The sequence below is a fragment of the Primulina tabacum genome, chromosome 1 (genome assembly GCF_025594145.1).
Source record: "Primulina tabacum isolate GXHZ01 chromosome 1, ASM2559414v2, whole genome shotgun sequence".
Lineage (NCBI taxonomy): Eukaryota > Viridiplantae > Streptophyta > Magnoliopsida > Lamiales > Gesneriaceae > Primulina > Primulina tabacum.
In genome coordinates, this window is record NC_134550.1 from 12519377 (window position 1) to 12539785 (window position 20409).

The 20409-nt window shown below is 38.7% G+C and overlaps 2 protein-coding genes across 3 annotated transcripts; one reads left to right on the plus strand and one right to left on the minus strand.

The window, feature by feature from the left end:
- Nucleotides 1–227: 227 nt before the first annotated feature.
- LOC142541775 (uncharacterized protein At1g01500-like) lies at nt 228–4322 on the plus strand. Of its 2 annotated transcripts, XM_075648243.1 has the most exons (3): nt 228–283; nt 1939–2787; nt 3752–4322. In XM_075648243.1, the coding sequence occupies exons 2-3, from the start codon at nt 2017–2019 to the stop codon at nt 3977–3979; spliced, it is 999 nt and encodes a 332-aa protein (XP_075504358.1). In that variant the 5' UTR covers nt 228–283; nt 1939–2016; the 3' UTR covers nt 3980–4322. The 2 variants fall into 2 exon arrangements, with proteins under 2 accessions (XP_075504358.1, XP_075504355.1); XM_075648240.1 differs by lacking the exon at nt 228–283 and having other exon boundaries at nt 1349–2787.
- A 475-nt stretch (nt 4323–4797) lies between these two features.
- On the minus strand, nt 4798–6922 carry LOC142541770 (BTB/POZ domain-containing protein At1g63850-like). The gene is made up of 2 exons (XM_075648236.1): nt 5659–6922; nt 4798–5397 (listed from the first exon to the last, which is right to left on the minus strand). The coding sequence occupies exons 1-2, from the start codon at nt 6847–6849 to the stop codon at nt 5104–5106; spliced, it is 1485 nt and encodes a 494-aa protein (XP_075504351.1). The 5' UTR covers nt 6850–6922; the 3' UTR covers nt 4798–5103.
- Between the last annotated feature and the right edge of the window lie 13487 nt (nt 6923–20409).

The window sequence follows — 20409 nt, forward strand, 5'->3', positions numbered from 1 at the left end:
AGTTCGTAGGGATTCATCAAGAGCTAATCCGTTTATAACGGATTAATTGGAGCCACGTGATTTATTCACCAAATGTATAACGATTATAACGCCCCATGAATGTTTATCTTAAAACATACAAGTGTTCAAACATAAACATATTTTGATTGTCAAAATAAATTAAAAATTTTAAAACTTCCGCTGCGTTTGGGCGCGTAAAAAATCGAGATCCAACAGCATGTGCTTAAAGCAATTCAAGAACCCACCATTTCTTAACTCAATTCGAGAGAAATTTCTTGAGACGGTGGGCTGCCTACAAATTTAGTGCTATTTAACGCATAAATGTGGTTCTATTGGATTTCATTCTGAATCCAACAGCAAGCATGAAGCACACACTTCACGCCTTGGGGGTTTGCTGGGGGCTGGGGAGTGGGTTTGTTTTCTAGCGTGTCACTGAATGAGAAGGGTGGTGTCGTATGGTGATGGCTCACATTTAATTATGGGCAGTAATGGGCTTTTATTTCATTCTTTCGTCATTTTAAATTATGATTTTTGGTATTTTTTTTCAAGATAGGAAACTTTTTCTTCGCACGTAAAGCATCTGGGATTCTTGGTTCACTATTTATTAGTGCTGGCTAATTTTTTTGGGTTTGTTTGGCGGGCATTCAAGTTTTCTGATATGTAATCACATTTTGTGGCGTATCGGGAGGTGGTAAAATCAAGTGTTTTTTTACTGCACTTTTTTGGTTCTACATTTGTCATTAATGTCTCCATTGACCATGCAGCTCAAGCCATTTTACTCTAGTTCCATTCGATACATTTCTAAGGCCATCTCCAATCCATATCCTCTATTTTTCATCCTCTATCCTCCAAAATAGAGATCCATGATCTCTATTTTCAAACACATTCTCCAACCCATATCCTCTAAATATTACCAAATACTCTATTTCTTTAATTATTTCATTTTCAACTCATATCCTCTAAATATTACCAAATAATTTTTTTTAATTTATTTCATTTCCGAACACATACACACATATAATTAATTAATTTCATAATATATTATTTAACTAAACTTAATTAATTCGCTAAACATGGCACAACTACATGTAATTCGCTTATTAATTTTCAAAAGGACTATATGGCAATTTTTAAAATATCTATTTTGTAATTATTTTTCACTCCTTTTCAATCCTCTATATGAACAGTGATACTCCATAAATAGAGAATCACTGTTGCATACTCTAAAATGGAGGAAACAAATAGAGTACGGTTGGAGAAGATTTCATCCTCCATAATGAAGGATTCCTTCGTTATGGAGGACGGTTGGAGATGCTCTAAGGAACTTAGTATAAAAGATTTGGAGAAATTACACCTCGGCTTTTAAGTAATCAATTTTGTTGGATTTCTACTGTGCTTTTTTGGAGTTTTCTTTTATTAAGAATTGCCACTGTTTCATATATATCTCTCCCGAACACCTACTTTATATCCTCATTTTCGGGCTCTTTTTATCAGGCAAGTTAGTAGCTGGATTCTTGGTTTGTTCTATGCTTCATAGATTTTTCTTACTTTCTGTTTGATGCAACAATAAAAGCAAAATCTTTGCATCAGGGAACCATTTTTTTCGTACTCAACCTACAATCCTTCCACGTTTTTTCGTTTCGAGTTGCGTTTATCACCTTTTTTTCTTAAAGGGTTTTCCTTGTGGTTCTCATATCTGTTTCTTTAGTGCAAATTTGAGAAGTTTTTGTCCATTTAAACTCCTCCGTCAGTCCGTTGGTTTCTTGTAGGAGGAATTTGCTTATTTCCCCCCTCTTTCCTGTCCACAATTCTGTTCTTTCAACTTTCTTTCTTCGTAGTTTCTTGGAAAGTGGCTTATTCCGTATTTCCTTGTTTCTTGAAATGCGTGGAACGCTTGTTTTATATCTCTTTCATATTGCTCTGCTTGCATTTTTTCAGGTCTTATTTCCAGATACAAAAATCTTAATTCCCACTCCCGTGAGTACTTCTCTCAGTCCATTACATTGAGTGAGCTAAATGGATTTCCATGAAGAAGTGGAAGTGTCGTTTTCTTTGAGAGAAATGGAGGATTCTGATGAGGAACACCACGAAAACGGGGCTGTCGTAAATGGTAACACTTTCATTAGGCACTCTTCTCACCAGCAAGGCATCAACAACAAGGCATCTCTAGCATGGCTTGATTTGAGAGTTTTTTATGTTAGATTCAGCAAATGTGTGATTCAGGATTATTCAATTCCTGAATGTCTTACAGTGAACTACGTTCCATTGAATCGGGATACTCTTTTAGAGATCAATGGTATTAGGACAAGCATATATGCTGATGGTGTGTCATCCCTTTTGAAAAGGGACAGATTAGATAAACGATCCGAGGAGGTTACTTTTGTGAGTACCGATAGTATCAGGATGGCAGGGAGTGTGAAATTTGAGATTTTTTGTAAAGATGTGCTGGTTCTATCTGGGACGTTAGAGCTCTGTCCTAGCAATGGATTCATCTGTGAGTCGAAATACCATTGGCAGGGTTGGAGTATGAATTGTGAATCAGATGTACATGTCGAGGCTGGGTTTTTTAAGGGGAATCAAAATCATCATGCGGGTTTGGATTCAATTTCGCCGGCTATCGAGGTTTATGTGGCTGGTTGTTACTCAAGTAGTCCTATTATATTGACTAAAACTTTGCAGATTGGTCACGGGAAGAAGCAAAGGAGGAGAGGGATGCTGGATTCTATTCCAGAATATGAGGCAATTTTAAGTAAGAAAGGTGATTCCTCGGCTGCCTTCGGAATCCAGGTACCTGTCATCGGATTAGTGGATTCATAAAAAAATTTGCTTCAATGGAATTTGGTTACCCTTTTGATTTATTTGCTTGTTAGAATGTGGGATTTTCTTGTTTAGCAAGTCTTGGCCTTTGCATGGTTGCTGAACAAAAATGAACAATTCTTGCAGAAAATCTTCTTGGTACCACAAATCTTGGGACATAGTTAAAAACATGTCCTAAAATTTTCAGGATAGTGAAATCGATGATGGCACGTGTTTCAATGCAGAAGAATCATAATTATAGGCCTTAATATCTTTGTCATATGGTATGCAATTTTCAACCTCAACAGGGTCCACTAGTGCAGATGATAACACACATATGAAACATAAGTATCACCTTGCAGTAGTAATTAATTCGAAATGGATCTTTACAGAAATTTACGCATAAAATATTACAGTTTTTTAATCTAGAGAACTTGGGGATCCTCCCTTATTTGGAACTTTGAACGCTAACAGTTTTTTAAGGGAGGAAGCTAACAGTTTTTTAATCTAGAGAACTTTTACACATGGTTGCTTTCTCAATGCATGTGTCCATTCGAGTCGATCCTCCCTTATTAGCAACCATGTGTAAAGCTAACAGTTTTTTAATCTAGAGAACTTTTACACATGGTTGCTTTCTCAATGCATGTGTCCATCTATAAATACCCCTTTCGAGGCCATAGCTGCATGATGCATTGATGTGGTTCTTGGTTTCGCATGGTTATCACCTCCTTAAATTTTGCTTCATATCATCTACTTAAACTTGAAGAAACAAATCAAATCGTGAAAACTAGACCTAGTTTACCAGACTAGTTCGGTTTTAATGAACTAGTAGCAATTTCTCAAGTATCAAATTCTTGTTTTCTGAATGTTTTTCCTCTTATGTTTTGTTCAAACACTAAAAGATAACAAAACTAGAGTTCCCACTGACTCTTTTCCTGCACCGTGCATTTTGCAGTCTCAGAATGGCCTGGAGTACAAACTGGAAGAGGAAGGTAACTGCAGTCTATGTTCAGGAATGGAGAATTTCGAAGGTGAAGATGGAGAATTATCATGGTTCAATGCTGGAGTAAGAGTTGGTGTAGGCATTGGCCTCAGTGTTTGCCTTGGCGTCGGGATAGGAGTTGGATTGCTCGCTCGAACTTACCAAGGAACGGCCAGAAACTTTGCAAGGCGCCTAATGTGATTTGTTTCTTTGTCCCAAACAGTTCGATTTGGTCTACTGTAGGGTCGTGTGCCCTCACGCTGAGCAAAAGCAAAAAGAGGATCACCTAACCCAATGTAGGTGTAGAAGCTGACAATAAAATCTCTAATTCTGTAACAATGGAGAGTTAGCCGAATATCATGAAGACTTGACGTCCCAAGTCCAACCTGTCTAGCTCTTTGTTTTTGTTATCGAGTCGTTCTTTCTAATGAAGCTTGTGTAGTCTGATGAAACTATATTTCTTCTGATGCCACGTTAATGTTCTGTGGAATAAGATTTTGGAACTTTTGGATACATTACCAATCTAGACACTTTACAAGGTTTAGCTTTCTCGTTGCATCTCTTTTGGTTGCTTGTTCTTGTAATAATCGATACATGTTCCATTACAGTAACAGAATCAGGTCAGACTTGCCGAGAACATTATATTTGTCTCTCAAGTATTCTCACATGGATCCATGTAAAGCCAGTTTTTTCGATGCTGCCGAACGTCATCAGCCAAATCTGATCATATGGTGGTCAGATCTAGCCCCTCCATACTAGGAGGTGGTCAGTCTATGCTAGCATCGCAGTAGCTTGTTGAGCCAGTCTATGCATGGTAGACCATCATCTTAAGTAGCTACAAGAATGTTTCTTCCATCTTATGAAGCTATTCCTCCCATTCTACTAATAGAAAAATGGGGTCTTGTAGTATTCATATAGGTGGCAAAGAGTCTCTGGCATATACAACCAAATTATAACTCTAGAATCGGATATGGAACGGGTGTCACAGCATTCACAGAGATGGCAAAGAGTCTCTGAACCATAACTTAAACACAGCACTGGAATCCGATATGGAACAGGTGTTACAGTACTCACATAGGTTCCAAAAGCACATAAAACTATACATTCACGATTTAAACAAAAAAAGTATCTGAACTCTACAACTCAAAGTTCTAGAACAGAAACGACACGCAAGTTCGCAACCAGTCAATAATCATGAAATGGTTGCCTTCGAGTTGATAAGTAGGTGGTCATTGCTGCAGAAAATATACAAACTGCTCGCTTTGCAGAAGATTTATGCACCATTCAAGCAGGAGTTCCCAAGCTTTTATATAAACATTGCAGGGTCACTCACATGATTCAAACTGTTGGGGTCTGTTTGCACGACGAAACCAAGTAGTAAAAGCCGCAACCAAATGAGGGCAGTCATCACCGACACGAGTTGAAAAGCGAAGACACTGCTGTAGCAAGTCTTGAGAATCTGACATAGGAAGAGTTGATATAATTCTCAAGAATGTTTCTTCCAGCTCGAGGTAGAGTGTTTTGTGATTCGGCCCCATAGGCGATGACACACTTTCTCTGTCTTTGTCTTTGCATATTATCAAAACCGGGAGCCAATCTCTTACAAGATTCATTCTCACCTGTTGTGCACACTTGAGCTGTAAATTGACAGGTTCTATAAAATTTTGAGTAACAGCATGTGATGGATTTTCTAGCACATAAAAACATGAAACCAAACTAGGAAAAACAGTACAACACAGTGTATAATTGAATTGCGACTCCTCCCCAAATCAATAAATAGTTCCCAGAAACAGAATAGACAATATCAGATGGATTCAGGATGTCTTGTAAAACATTGGTCGACATCTGAAGGATAAAGGCAAGTATATTTGGGAGAAAACCTGTCTAGTGGCCAAAACACTGCCCGTTGCGACAGCATTAGCAAGCTTGCTAGTGCACCGAAGCACGACAGAAGGAAGTCCCGGAAGCATATTTCTCCAAGGACCTTCATGAAACGCCTTGTGCAAGTCTGCAGTAAAGGAAGCCAGCTCGCTCCAAGCCTTCACAGCCGAGTCCGCAACTTTCAGCTCAAGCATCCTCTCCACCAACCACAACAAGTGTTTCCCATAATTCATAGCAGTGTACAGATTCACCTTCTGAATCGCCTCCGGTGCAAGACGATTTGCTCTAAAGTCGGGACTCGAGTACTCCTCCATGGCCTGCTTCACTATTCTCAAATTCTTCTCAAACTCCTTATGCAAAACCCTTCTTGCTAACTCCTTAGAGGAAAAATCCTTCAGCAGCTTCACAACAAACGCTTTCCCGGAGGCCATGCTAGGGCTATTGTAGATTGCAGTACGTACTAACCCGTGAAGCATTTCCTCTGATGAATCACTCTTCGCCGGAGAAACCCTAGCAAGAAGCTCTTTGGATTCTTGGTCACTCAGTAAAGGAATCAAATCCAAAATTTTTTCTTCTTCATCTTCATTCCACGGCACTGCCTCCAGGAATTTAACACATGCCTTAATGCAATCCTCGAAGAGTAATTCAAGCGCAATCGGAAGTATACTGAGGACTGTGGATACGCTACCAATCGAGGACAACAAATCATCGGAGTAAAGCAGCTGGAGAACTTTCAGGTAATTGTCGATGGAATCAGCAGTTTCCGGAACCGAGAGACTGAATCGATACTGCTTTCGCGAATTTCCTGAATTGTTCGAAGAGAAATCATCCTGGTGCTGCCACCGTTCCGACAGGAACGCAGCGAAATACTTCGAGCGGCGAAGAACGAGAGAATGAAGATGTAACTGAATCTCGGCCCGATCGACGGTGGTAGCGGGGAGTTTTTTGGTATCGGAGGAGGCGTCGGACGATACAAAAAGCGGAGTTCCACGATCGGGGTGAAGGCGGAGGATGACGTCAGCAGTCGCTGCGTCGTTGAATCCGCCACCGCAGGCGGAAGCGACGGGGTGGAGAGAATAGGGAGACGATTCGATGGCGGAGGAGAGGCAGTGATTGGTATCCACGCGCTGCCTCTTCTTCGGTGCGTCGGAGGTAGCTCCGTCGCAGTTGCCGCATCCACCACGGGACATCAAAAAAGATAATGAAATGGGGAAGGATTTGGATGAGGATGGTTACTTGATGAACGAAAACATTTTTCACACTGAAAATAAGGGAAATTTGGTAATTCACAAAAATGTACTGATCGTAATTTTATTATTTTGTTCATAAAAATAAAAACCCAAATTAATCAAAATAAAAATTGTACCTCAAACTTAACTCGCACATAAAACTTTATCTCAAACTCAGATATGTAAAACTCGCCTATTAACCTAAATATGTAAAAACTCAACTCAAATATGAAAAACTCAACTCAAATTCGATCCAAATGTGAAAAACTTTATCAAGATATGAAAAAAGCGACCCAAAATATGACAAATTCGACTCATGCTCGATCCAAATGTGAAAATTTTAACCAAATACGAAAACTTTGATCTAAATAAGAACAAATCGACCCAAATTCGATATGTATATAATTATTTACGTAAATATTCAATCAAACGTGAACTAATGCATTGGGAAGACATTTAGTTGTGCAAAACACATGGTTCGAATCTTGATTTGGTCAAAATATAATGCTAATTTTTTATTTTTATTTTAACAACAAGCATGTGTAAAGACCATCTTGTCCTTTAAGTCACTGTCTTTTACCAAATTAAAAAAAGTCAGACTCTCTCCGAATTAAAATCAATCGGTGGAGAGTCGTATATAATTTAATGATATCTGAATATAATAATAATTGTTATTATTAAACTAACAGTTGGCTAATACCGAAATCAAGTCAACCTAGATCGGTTTATGAGTCCGGATCAGTGAGTCTTTGCGATGTGATCACTAAAATTATCTCAGAGGCAATGATAAACAGCTTCAAAGTATCATTTCAATTGAACAAAGTGCATTTGTGTAGGGACGTTTAATAACTCATGATAATATCATTGTAGCTTTTGAGTGTCTTCATACTTTGCATGAGAGATCTCGAGGCAGAGAAAGTCTGATGACTTTCAAGTTGGATATGATCAGGCTTATGATAGAGTTGAATGGATGACCGACTGTTTCGGTTGGGAAAAAATCTAGCAAGTGGACTAGGTCAAGTTATAGTAAATGGACGACAACTCCAAGTATCGATCCCACATAAACTATTATTTAAATACCAAGATCTAACTTATTCGATTTAATCTAGGCAAATAATAACAAGTGATTTGATGATAATTTAAACTAATTAATTTAAATTAAATTATGCTAAATTAATGACTAAGAGCGAAATTTCAGAACAGGTTGACACTTGGGAAATTTTCAAATTCAACAAAATGATCGGAGCACACAACGGTCCAAACTTTGATTATTGTCACGCATTAGAATTAATTAACCACAGATTATTCGATGATACGATGAAATTCCCTGGATTAACTATAAATCTATTTCTAGAATTTATAATCCTATTTTCGTTTAACAGTCCAATTATTTCTAATTGAATTTAATCAAACAAAAACTGCATTATTCAACGATGGAATTACAGATGTCGCCTAAAATCGCACATTGAAACCGAATACTATTTCTAGTCGATTTAACCGTGTGTTGATTAATATTTTTGAAGCTAAATTTAATCTATTCTCTTTCGAGTCAAGATCAAACAACAAACATGCAAATTGTTAGAGTAGGTGCCGGTCGAGCCAAGTGTTGGCCGAGGGTTCATGTTTAAACTCTATGTATAAACAATCTTTATTTTAATAATATTTGAAATTATTGTTTTGGCACTTTTTTATCTGTATACACATGCTAGTTGCATAGATAAAGCCCTTGAATATACAAATATTAGAAAGAATATGAGATGCTCATATGATGAGTATCATGAAACTCATATTTGGAATACTGTATATTCTAAACAGTTCCTAGTCGATTCAGCCGCCGCTAAGAAGGATATAGGCCGCTCGAGTTCGAGACTAGTATCTGCGATGTGAGTACCATATTTCATTGGTAGGGGACATTGTGATGTCCGAACATGCAGATAGGTGCTCCTTGTAGAGTGCACTGAACAACCCTCCATAAAGGTTTTTCCAAGTGGTTCTCACTTATCGACTGGAAACGTCCTAGTTTATGGTTGTACACCATTAGTCCTTATGACCCGGGACAACATTGAGACTATATGTGCTAGCATTACACTTTGACTTGTTTACCGACTCTCATGGGGTCATCAGATGGCAAGGTTGGGTGTTTTGTCGAAACATATAGGAGTCGATGCATTGTAGTCGGGGATTCACAGCTTACCTTCGGGTGTGGATATCCTATGTGATCTCATGTGTATGTAGTATGAAATCTCTGATCAGAATATGGTGGTAATTATGAAATGGGTTTTATAGATTACACCATCCTACGACATGACACATAGTATCGATTCATTGGCAACTCTCGATAAATCAATGGTTGTCGAATCGGTCGGGATATATGAGTTGAAGGGACCGTACTTTACGCTAACCATAATTGAATGGTTCTTGCAGGCACCATCATTTGATACCTAGGGAATCATGTAAGCGATGCTGCTAGGCGTTTAACATGATTGGTTGAGTACTATCAGACTTGAGTTCTGACGTTCTTGTTATCAAAGAGTTGATAATTAAAAATAGAGCAATTGGGGTATGCTCATATAAGGACATGTTTAGTCCGAATCACATGGAGATGTGAACCAACGGCTAGTTGTATCAATGAACCATTGAGGGCCACACAAGTACTAGCTTTCTAGATCCTGTTGAGAAGTAAAATAGTTCAATGTGTTGAACGGCTTATAAATGAGTTTATAAGCGTAAGGAAAAATAGAAGTATGACTTTTATGAGGGAAATGTAACTTTTAATTTATGGAAGTGTTCCTAAATTAAAAGTTGGCCAAATAAATAATGTATTTGAAAATTGTGATTTTCATAAATATTATTATGGACTAAATTAAATTAATTCAAGTGTTGAATTAATTAAACACTAGTGGGCCTAATAGAGTCCAAATAATTAAATTAATTCAAGTGTTGAATTAATTAAATCATATTGGGTCTTGTATAGCCCAATAGTAAAATAATTATTCAACTAGTGACTTGAGTAAATTCAAGTAATGTTTAATTAGTCTCAAATTTATTTTAAATAATAAATTAAGTCCATGGATTTTTAATTGTTAAAAATCAAATAAAATTGCATGCATGGGAGGTGAAGGGTTGGAGATTACTTTTTCAATCTCCAAGGCTTGGCATACTAAAAGTGTTTTAGCTTTTTACACAACCAAGACTAGTCATCCTTCTCCCCATTCCACTCCTCACTTGGCTGAAACCTTGAGAGATTTTCCTTCCAATTTTCTCTCAATTTTTCTTCTTCAATTGTTGAGGAAAGAAATCAGTTCTCAAAGAAAAATCTTCTTATTTTTCTAGTGCAAAGTAAGAAGGGTTCTAGCTAGCAAGTGGTGGGCCTAATTTTGAAGGAAATGAGGAAGCTTGTAGATCAACTCATCCCTTCAAGAGCTTAGTTGTTTGATAACTAAGTTGGAGCCAACATCAATCTTTTAAGATTGATAGATAATATCTTTAAAACACCCTATGTATGACATATTTTGTGTTTTGTATTTGTTAGACCACTAATAGGTGCTCGGTTTTCTTCCCTATAAAATATGATTTTTGAAACTTCCGTTGCGCTACCGACACCGTAACAGATCCTCTTTCAAGTGGTATCCGAGCTATGGTTACAATTTTGGTGTAGCAAATACATAATATTATATTGAGGTCGATTTCTAACCGCTTGAAATAAATTTTGCAACAAAAAAATCAAGGTTTTTGAGTGGGGATTTCGGGCAGCAAGGGCAGCCCGAGGGGCTGCCCGAACGCCCTCTTTAAAATAAAAAAATTTTGTTGGCCGGAATCCGGCGACGGCGATGACGACTAGGGTTTTCAAAAGTGTTTTGGATTATCAAAGTGTCATGGACCTTGAAGTTGTTGGGCCATGAGATGGCTAACATATTTGTGAAATTTAAATGGGCCAAAATGTTTTTGGTGAAAAATGATTTTTTGGGCCCTTAAGTTTAAATTTATAAAAGTTGCAAATATTTTCTCATGAAATAAATAATTGAAGTTGGACTTTAATTATTTATAGTAAATGATTATTTACAAGAAATTCGGTTATAAATAAATTAATTAGAAAGTAGACAAAGGAGTTTGTATACTTTGTTAATTTAGATTATAATCGTGGCGGTTAGTGATTGGATCAAGATATATGATATTAGATCAATTAATTATTGTGATAATTAATTGATGTTGTATGATATGTAATATTATGCATGAAGGATGATCAAAAGCCCAAGCCCAATTTGCTAGGTGTATGCTTGGATATTTTGTGTTGAATGATTGTAATAACTATCAAATTTAAAGTGAGCTTGGTTTATGGCCCGTTCCCACCCCCATGAGATGTATCCCTATTTGCCATGGATATTTATTTGTAAATATTAGAATAGTGGAAGATCAAGATTGGAAGATGGTGGCCTTGATGATTATGAAGATCGAAGACATGTAAATATTGGAAGCTTATGTAATAGTTGCATTTGCATCCCTTGCATTTCCCTAGGATTGGACCTAGGCCCGTGCTTAGCTCACACGGGCCATTAGTATTAGGGCGATTGATCATCCTTGTTTTGTTTACTGTTTATAATATATGCATGATATGTTATAAATAATGAGTATCTGCGTTATTATTATGATAATAACAAAGTTGCATGAATCCGGCAAACATACGATCAAACATGGCGAGCTTTTAAATAAAATTAATGATGAGACCTTTCAAAATTAAAAACCCTCATTTTGAATAAGATTCAAAATTAATATCAAGCCCGAAAAGGGAAATTATAAATTTGTTTATAATTTCCATGTCTTCCATCGACAATGGGTGCATGAAGAACGCTACCCGTGCTCGGGGCTCGGCTCATATTATTGGGGGGGGGGGGGGGGCGTGGGTGCCGGAAAGCTGTGACATCCATTGACATGGTGCTTGAACTACGTAGAAGTCCCATGATTTCGGCTCATATTATTGAGGGAACTCATGACGACCGTCCATTAAGGTTCAACATCGATGGGTAAGGCTTGACACGTAAAGATGAACGACGTCATATTATTGGGTCCTAATCAAACCTGAGACAAAAGTTTACGTAGAGGGTTGCATGGTGATGCAATTGGAAACTACCTTTTAGGAATTGTGATTGACTGATATTATTCGGGATCATAATTCGCTAATTGGACCTTGCGTACCTACTGAGGAAAGGAGTTTCCCGTTTTCACTAGAGGGTAGTGAAAGATATCAAAACAGTGGGAGTAAACATTTATAAAGTAAAAGTCCATACTTTATATCTTACTAAATATTTTAAAAAAGTCATTAACATTTATCTGTTTACTTTTCGGTACAATTTTTGACAATGTCTTCGATTCGCAATCCACTGTTTGCTATACTCGAAAAACACGTATTAACCCGACCTAATTACCTCACTTGGCTAAGAAACCTGAAAATCGTCTTGAACTCGGAAAAGATTGCATATACACTGACTGAGTCGCCCCCTGTTGAGGCTCCGACTAGCTGCACGTCTGAGAAATTGCAGACTTACAGGGATTGGTGTGACCATGACTTGAAAGCCAGGTGTTATATGCAGGCTTCTATGAATGATGAGCTGCAGAGGCGTTTTGAGGATGCAAAGAATGCTGCTGACATTCATTTGTATCTCAAGGAGCTCTTTGGTGAGCAGACTCGACCTCTGAGGCATGCTACCGTCAAGGAGCTGATCACTTTGCGCATACGAGATGGGGCCTCGGTCCATGAGCATGGTCTAAAGATGATTGGGCTCGTTGGCATGGATTTGATGTTGCCTTCGGAGCTGACCACCGACGTGTTGCTGTTTTCACTGCCTAGCTCATTTGATCCTTTTGTGGTGAATTTCAATATGAACAAGATGGAGCCGACCCTTGAGGAGTTGGTGAACATGCTTGTGACCTTTGAGTCCACCATCAAGAAAGAGAAGCCGGTTCTTTATGTGGGTTCTTCATCTGGTACGAAGACCGATCCATGTGGGAAAGGAAAGAAGCGTTCTTTCCAACGTCCCAAGAAGAACGTACCCTTGAAGAGGCAATCTCCGAGTTCCGTTGTGGCAGCCATACCAGTGAAGGCTGACAAGACTGCTGATGTATGTCATCACTGCAAGAAGCCTGAACATTGGAGGCGTAATTGCAGGGAATATCTTGCCCAGAAGAGTTCTAGAAACGGTATGTTCTATATTGAAGTAAACATTTCAATTAACTCTACTTCTTGGGTAATGGATACCGGCTGTGGCTCACATCTCTGTAATGATTTGCAGGTGATGAGAAGAAGTAGGAGGCTCAGGGAAGGTGAGACCTTCTTGAGGATGGGCAATGGAGCAAGAGTTGCTGCCAAGACCATATGAGATGTTTACTTGCTTTTGATTAATGATTTTAAGTTAATTTTGAGAGATGTTTTGTTTGTACCAGATTTGGTGAAAAACATTATTTCCATTTCTATGCTTGATAAAGATGGATTTTCTTGTTTATTTAGCAAATGTGTTTGCAAAATTTACAAGAATGAATGTTTAATTGGTACTGGAGAACTTGAAAACGATCTCTACACCTTAAAATACAAAGATATTCCACTAAACAATGTCCAAGCAATAACAACAACAAACAAGCGAAAACAAGATACTCTAAATTCGACATAATTGTGGCATGCTCGATCAGGACATATTTCCCTAAGAAGGATGAACAAGCTAGTGGGAGTGGGCATGTTTGATATGTCTGATATTAATGCTCTCACGACTTGTGAATCCTGTCTAAAAGAAAAGATGGCCAAAATTCCCTTTAAGGGCCATGTGGAGCGAGCCACAGGGTTATTGGATTTGATCCATACCGATGTGTGCGGTCCTCTTAGCATCACCACTAAGCATGGACATGCCTACTTCATCACCTTTACCGATGACTTTTCGAGGTACGGGTATGTGTATTTGATGAAATACAAGTCTGAAGCCTTTGAAAAGTTCAAAGAATTCAGAAGTGAAGTAGAGAAACAGTTGGGACGAAGCATCAAGACACTTCGATCGGATCGAGGTGGTGAGTACTTGAGTGCCGAGTTCCAAGAGTATCTTAGGGAGAATGAGATTCTCTCGCAGTGGACTCCGCCTGCTACACCACAGTTGAATGGTGTTTTGGAGCGTCGTAACCGGACTTTGATGGACATGGTTCGGTCTATGATGGGGTTCACGGAGTTGCCGCCATCCTTTTGGGGATATGCGCTTGAGACAGCGGCACTGTTGTTGAACAATGTCCATTCAAAGGCAGTTGACAAGACACCATATGAGATATGGATGGGTAAGCCACCCAAATATTCTTATCTTAGAATATGGGGGTGCCCTACTTATGTGAAGCAAGTAGTGGGAGATAAATTGGATAGTCGATCCATTTTATGTTACTTTGTGGGATATCCAAGGAATTCAGTTGGATACTATTTCTATCATCCCCAAGAAACAAAGGTGTTTGTTTCTAGGAATGCAACTTTTTTGGAAAAGGAATTTCTATTGGATAGAAAAGGGGAGATGATAGCACTCGAAGAGGTTCGATAGACACCCACAATTATAGAACCCATACCCGAAGAGCCAAGAGAGGAGATACAAGCTCCTAGAATATCCGAGAGAGTCTCGAGACCACCTATGAGGCTATGGTCTGCTTCTTGAAGAGGGCCATGATGAGCCTAACCATGGATGTGATCCGAGGACCTTCAAGGAAACGTTATCTGATGCCGATTCGTCCAAATGGCTTGAAGCAATGGAATCTGAGATGAATTCCATGCATTCGAACCAAGTGTGGAATCTCGTGGATCCACCTGAGGGAATTGTTCCCATAGGGTGTAAATGGATTTACAAGAGGAAACTTGGGGCGGATGGGAAGGTATTGACCTTCAAAGCGTGATTGGTAGCAAAAGGATATACTCAAAGAAAAAGAGTTGACTTTGAGGAAACCTTTTCTCCAGTTGCAATGTTCAAGCCCATAAGGATATTGCTAGCCATAGCTGCATGGTATGACTATGAGATATGACAGATGGATGTCAAGACAGCCTTTCTTAATGGGGATATTAAGGAAGAGATTTATATGTCTCAACCTGAAGAGTTTACATCTTTCGGAAGTGAGCATATGGTATGCAAACTTCAGAGATCTATTTATGGTCTAAAGCAGGCATCTAGGAGTTGGAACCTTAGATTCGATAGTACAATCAAAGAGTTTGGTTTTACTAAGACTCCTGAGAAACCCTACGTGTATAAGAAGGTCAGTGGGAGTACTGTGACATTCCTGGTGCTTTATGTTGATGACATTCTACTCATTGGGAATGATGTAGGAATGTTGCAATCAACTAAGATATGGTTAGCGAGTAAGTTCTCGATGCAGGACTTGGGTGAAGCATCTTTTGTATTGGGAATACAGATCTATAGAGATAGATCAAGAAGATTGCTTGGTCTCACCCAATCCACATACATTGATACCATCGTGAAGAGGTTCTCGATGGATGAGTCCAAGAGAGGACATCTACCAATGTGTCATGGCGTGTCCCTATCCAAGTCTATGTCTCCCAAGACTGATGCAGAGGTAGAGGCGATGACACGCATTTCCGTATGCATCTGCGATTGGTAGCATCATGTATGGGATGATATCTACACGTCCTGACGTGGCTTTCGCACTAAGTGTAGTGAGTAGATATCAATCGAACCCCGGTCTTCCACATTGGAAAGCTGTGAAAGACATCCTCAAGTATTTGAGAAGGACCAATAAATTGTTCTTAGTCTATGGGGGTAGAGAACTGAAATTGGAAGGCTATACCGACTCTAGCTTCCAAAGCAATATCGATGACTCTAAGTCAACCTCTGGGTTCATATTCATGCTCAATGGTGTTGTTGTCTCTTGGAAGAGTTCCAAGCAAGACAGTACAGCGGATTACACCACTGAGGCAGAATACATTGCTGCATCAACTGCAGCAAAGGATGCTGTTTGGATAAGGAATTTCGTCCAAGAGTTGGGCGTCATTCCTAATGGAGTTGCTTATTTTCCGGTGTTTTGTGACAACATGGGAGCCATTGCTCAAGCAAAGGAGCCAAGGTCTCATCAAAAGTCCAAACATGTATTGAGAAAGTACCACATCCTCCGAGAGATTGTGGAAAGAGGAGATGTCTCGATTGACAAAGTCGGCTCCGCAGATAATGTTGCTGATCCGCTTACTAAGCCTTTACCTAGACCATTATTCGAGAAGCATCGCGAATCGATGGGTTTGAAGCATATGAGTAGTTGGCTCTAGTGCAAGTGGGAGATTGTTAGAGTAGGTGCCCGTCGAGCCAAGTGTTGGCCGAGGGTTCAGGTTTAAACTCAATGTATAAACAATCTTTATTTTAATAATATTTAAAATTATTGTTTTGGCACTTCTTTATCTGTATACTCATGCTAGTTGCATAGATAAAGCCCTTGAATATACAAATAGTAGAAAGAATATGAGATGCTAATATGATGAGTATCATGAAACTCATATTTGGAATACTATATATTCTAAACAGTTCCTAGTCGATTCAGCCGCCGCTAAGAAGGATATAGGCCGCTCGAGTTCGAGACTAGTATCTGCGATGTGAGTTCCATGTTTCATTGGTAGGGGACATTGTGATGTCCGAAAATGCAGATAGGTGCTCCTTGTAGAGTGCACTGAACAACCCTCCATAAAGGATTTTCCAAGTGGTTCTCACTTATCGAGTGGAAACGTCCTAGTTTATGGTTGTACACCATTAGTCCTTATGACCCGGGACAACATTGCGACTCTATGTGCTAGCATTACACTTTGACTTATTTACCGACTCTCATGGGGTCATCAGATGGCAAGGTTGGGTGTTTTGTCGAAACATATAGGAGTCGATGCATTGTAGTCGGGGATTCACCGCTTACCTTCGGGTATGGATTTTCTATGTGATCTCATGTGTATGTAGTATGAAATCTCTGATCAGAGTATGGTGGTAATTATGAAATGGGTTTCATAGATTACACCATCGATGCAACTACGACATGACACATAGTATCGATTCATTGAAAACTCTCGATAAACCAATGGTTGTTGAATCGGTCGGGATATATGAGTTGAAGGGACCGTACTATACGCTAACCATAATTGAATTGTTCTTGCAGGCACTATTATTTGATACCTAGGGAATCATGTAAGCGATGCTGCTAGTCGTTTAACATGATTGGTTGGGTACTATCAGACTTGAGTTCTGACGTTCTTGTTATCAAAGAGTTGATAATTAAGAATGGAGCAATTGGGGTATGCTCGTATAAGGACATGTTTAGTCCGAATCACATGGAGATGTGAACCAACGGCTAGTTGTATCAATGAACCATTGAGGGCCACACAAGTACTAGCTTTCTAGATCCTGTTGAGAAGTAAAATAGTTCAATGTGTTGAACGGCTTATTAATGAGTTTATAAGCGTAAGGAAAAATAGAAGTATGACTTTTATGAGGGAAATGTAACTTATAAATTAAATTAATTCAAGTGTTGAATTAATTAAATACTAGTGGGCCTAGTAGAGTCCAAATAATTAAAATACTTCAAGTGTTGAATTAATTAAATCATATTGGGTCTTGTAGAGCCCAATAGTAAAATAATTATTCAACTAGTGACTTGAGTAAATTCAAGTAATGTTTAATTAGTCTCAAATTTGTTTGAGATAATTAAATTAAGTACATTGATTTTTAATTGTTAAAAATCAAATAACATTACATGCATGGGAGGTGAAGGATTGGAGATTACTTTTTCAATCTCCAAGGCTTGGCATGCTAAAAGTGTTTTAGCTTTTTACACAACCAAGACTAGTCATCCCTCTCCCCATTCCACTCCTCACTTGGCCGAAACCTTGAGAGTTTTTTCTTCCAATTTTCTCTAAATTTTTCTTCTTCAATTGTTGAGGAAAGAAATCAGTTCTCAAAGAAAAATCTTCTTATTTTTCTAGTGCAAAGTAAGAAGGGTTCTAGCTAGCAAATGGTGGGCCTAATTTTGAAGGAAAGGAGGAAGCTTGTAGATCAACTCATCCCTTCAAGAGCTTAGTTGTTTGACAACTAAGTTGGAGCCAACATCAATTTTTTAAGATTGATAGGTAATATCTTTAAAACACCCTATGTGTGACATATTTTGTGTTTTTGTATTTGTTACACCACTAATAGGTGCTCGGTTTTTTTCCCTATAAAATATGATTTTTGAAACTTCTGTTGCGCTATCGGCACCGTAACCGATCCTCTTTCACAAATAATTAGCCAAATTAAGAGCACGAAAATTACGCAAACATTAATCAATAACATAAATTAATTCGTAAATCAAATAATCTAGTGAATGAACAACATCAAAAGTTAGTCCCTATCGTGGTCCCGATCACAAGAAAACTACTCCATAAATTCAAAACTAGAATCAAATCTGATATTCGAATTCATGAATGAAAATAAGAAAACAAGAGAAGAGAAAATCTCAGCGATAATGCGCGGTTCTTGCGTGTGAAGTGCGCGGTTTTCTCTCGTTTATCCCAAGCTGTCGCGCTGCCTTCCAAAGTCTCCAAGTTCTCGTCTTTCTCCTCTCAAAGTTGGCTGCCAAAAGTCACGATCTGAAAAGTCCCCCCAAATCTTCTTAATTTCTTTCTTAAATCTCCTAAGATCTTCGCGAATCTGATCTGAAAATACGGTACACAGGACCCCGTGTAAGCCTCAGCTGTAGGGTCCGTGTAGTTTCGATTAACAATTCTTTCCGGGAGATGCTGGACACGGACCCCGTGTAGGGGTCCGTCTCTGGGTCCGTGTTCGTACGCTAATTTTCCATTCTCGGATGTTGCTGGACACAGACCCCGTGTAGGGGTCCGTCTTCGGGTCAGGATTGGCTCGCTACAAGTCTTCTTTTGGCTTCTAAGGCACGGACCCTTACACAGGGTCCGTGTATGGGTCCGGGTGCTCTCCTTGTGTTATTTTCCTATTTTTCCGGGTATTTCTGACATGGCATTGCGAAGCTCGACTTTTCTTTCTTTTCTTTGGCTTTTATCATCTTCTGGTCAAACCTGCAAATAGCAATAATAACACGAATTAAGCGCAAAACTCGGAATAAAAACGCCAGATAAGCACGAATACGACAAAATAAAGTCCCTAAAATGCTATATGATTCGTGCTTATCAACTCCCCCACACTTAACCTTTGTTCGTCCTCGAACAAATCAAACATGAAATAAAGATGAGAAATATCTTGGATTCATAACTCAAGTATCGCAATCAAAACTTCTCAATTTGTCAAACTCCTTCACTCCCGGTCAAAAGATCATGCTTCGAATATCACAAGATTCGTTTTCTTCACAAACCAAAATTCAAACATTACCCAGTCAAGATCAACAGAACTAGATGTGTGTAGTGTGCAAGTCAGAACTTAAACTCATCAACAGCTACTTGGTTTTAGGATCACTTATTCTCAACAATTTTTTTTTCGCCCCATATGCTTGACTTTCATACCCCTCTCTACTAAATGTTGAACGATAATGACTTGGTTAATAGGTCTTTTTAAGCTTATAACGTAAGGCCAAAGCTTACGGCTACCTTAGAAGGCATGGGAATCAAAAGTGAGAGAGAATAAACATATTCCTGCAGCGCATTCATTCAACTTTTGACTCGTCACCAATCACTGTATTTTCATCATCTTTAGAGCTTCTATTATTTCCTTCCTTTCTCATTGTCCTTCAACTTTCACCCGCAAATTTTTCGGGTGTCTTCAATACCATACAATTTTTACCATTTTTTTTCAATCATAAATCCACTTCTTTTCATTCAACGGTAATCCAACAACTCCTTCAAATATGTCTCTTCTACACATGTGAGTGCTGGAACATTTCAAAGCGCTCGAAGGGTTTATTTCTCTCAAAGTTAGGGTAGGATAAAGTGTATAGGCTAACATTTTGGTAGTTGGTGTGGGACATTGAATAAATTATGAATGGGGTTAATTGTGTGTCATTGACACACACCATTCGATTTTTACAGGCTCAAGAAGGGTTACTAGAGACTATAAATGATATATCGGGTAGGCTTGAAAGGCTCAAACGGTCCAAAGATCGCCTAAATCATCCCTAAGTCATCATCGTTCGTATTTTCGCTTCGAGGGCTAATCAGACGAGTTCTAGGTTGTTTCTCGTTTTTTTTCCCTTGCACCAGTTCATTTTCAATGAGCCAAAGACTGACCATGTGCGTGGAATGAAATGTCAATATAAAACTGGTGCATGTCTGACTCTCTCATTGAAACTACGACTCCTCTCATTCAATACTAGTCATGAACCAATTTCCCGGTTGATTCAAAATCTAACAAATTAATCCGGTTATCAAGTGAAACAAGAGTTATTTCTTTAGATATAGTCTCATCCTACGTGAAGAGTGTTGTTAAGTGTTGTGCAACGATGTGTAACAAAACTGGCCCCACCCCCACACTTTGAAATCGACACTGCCCTCAGTGTAAAGCGATGTAACATGTATTAACAAGGTAGTTA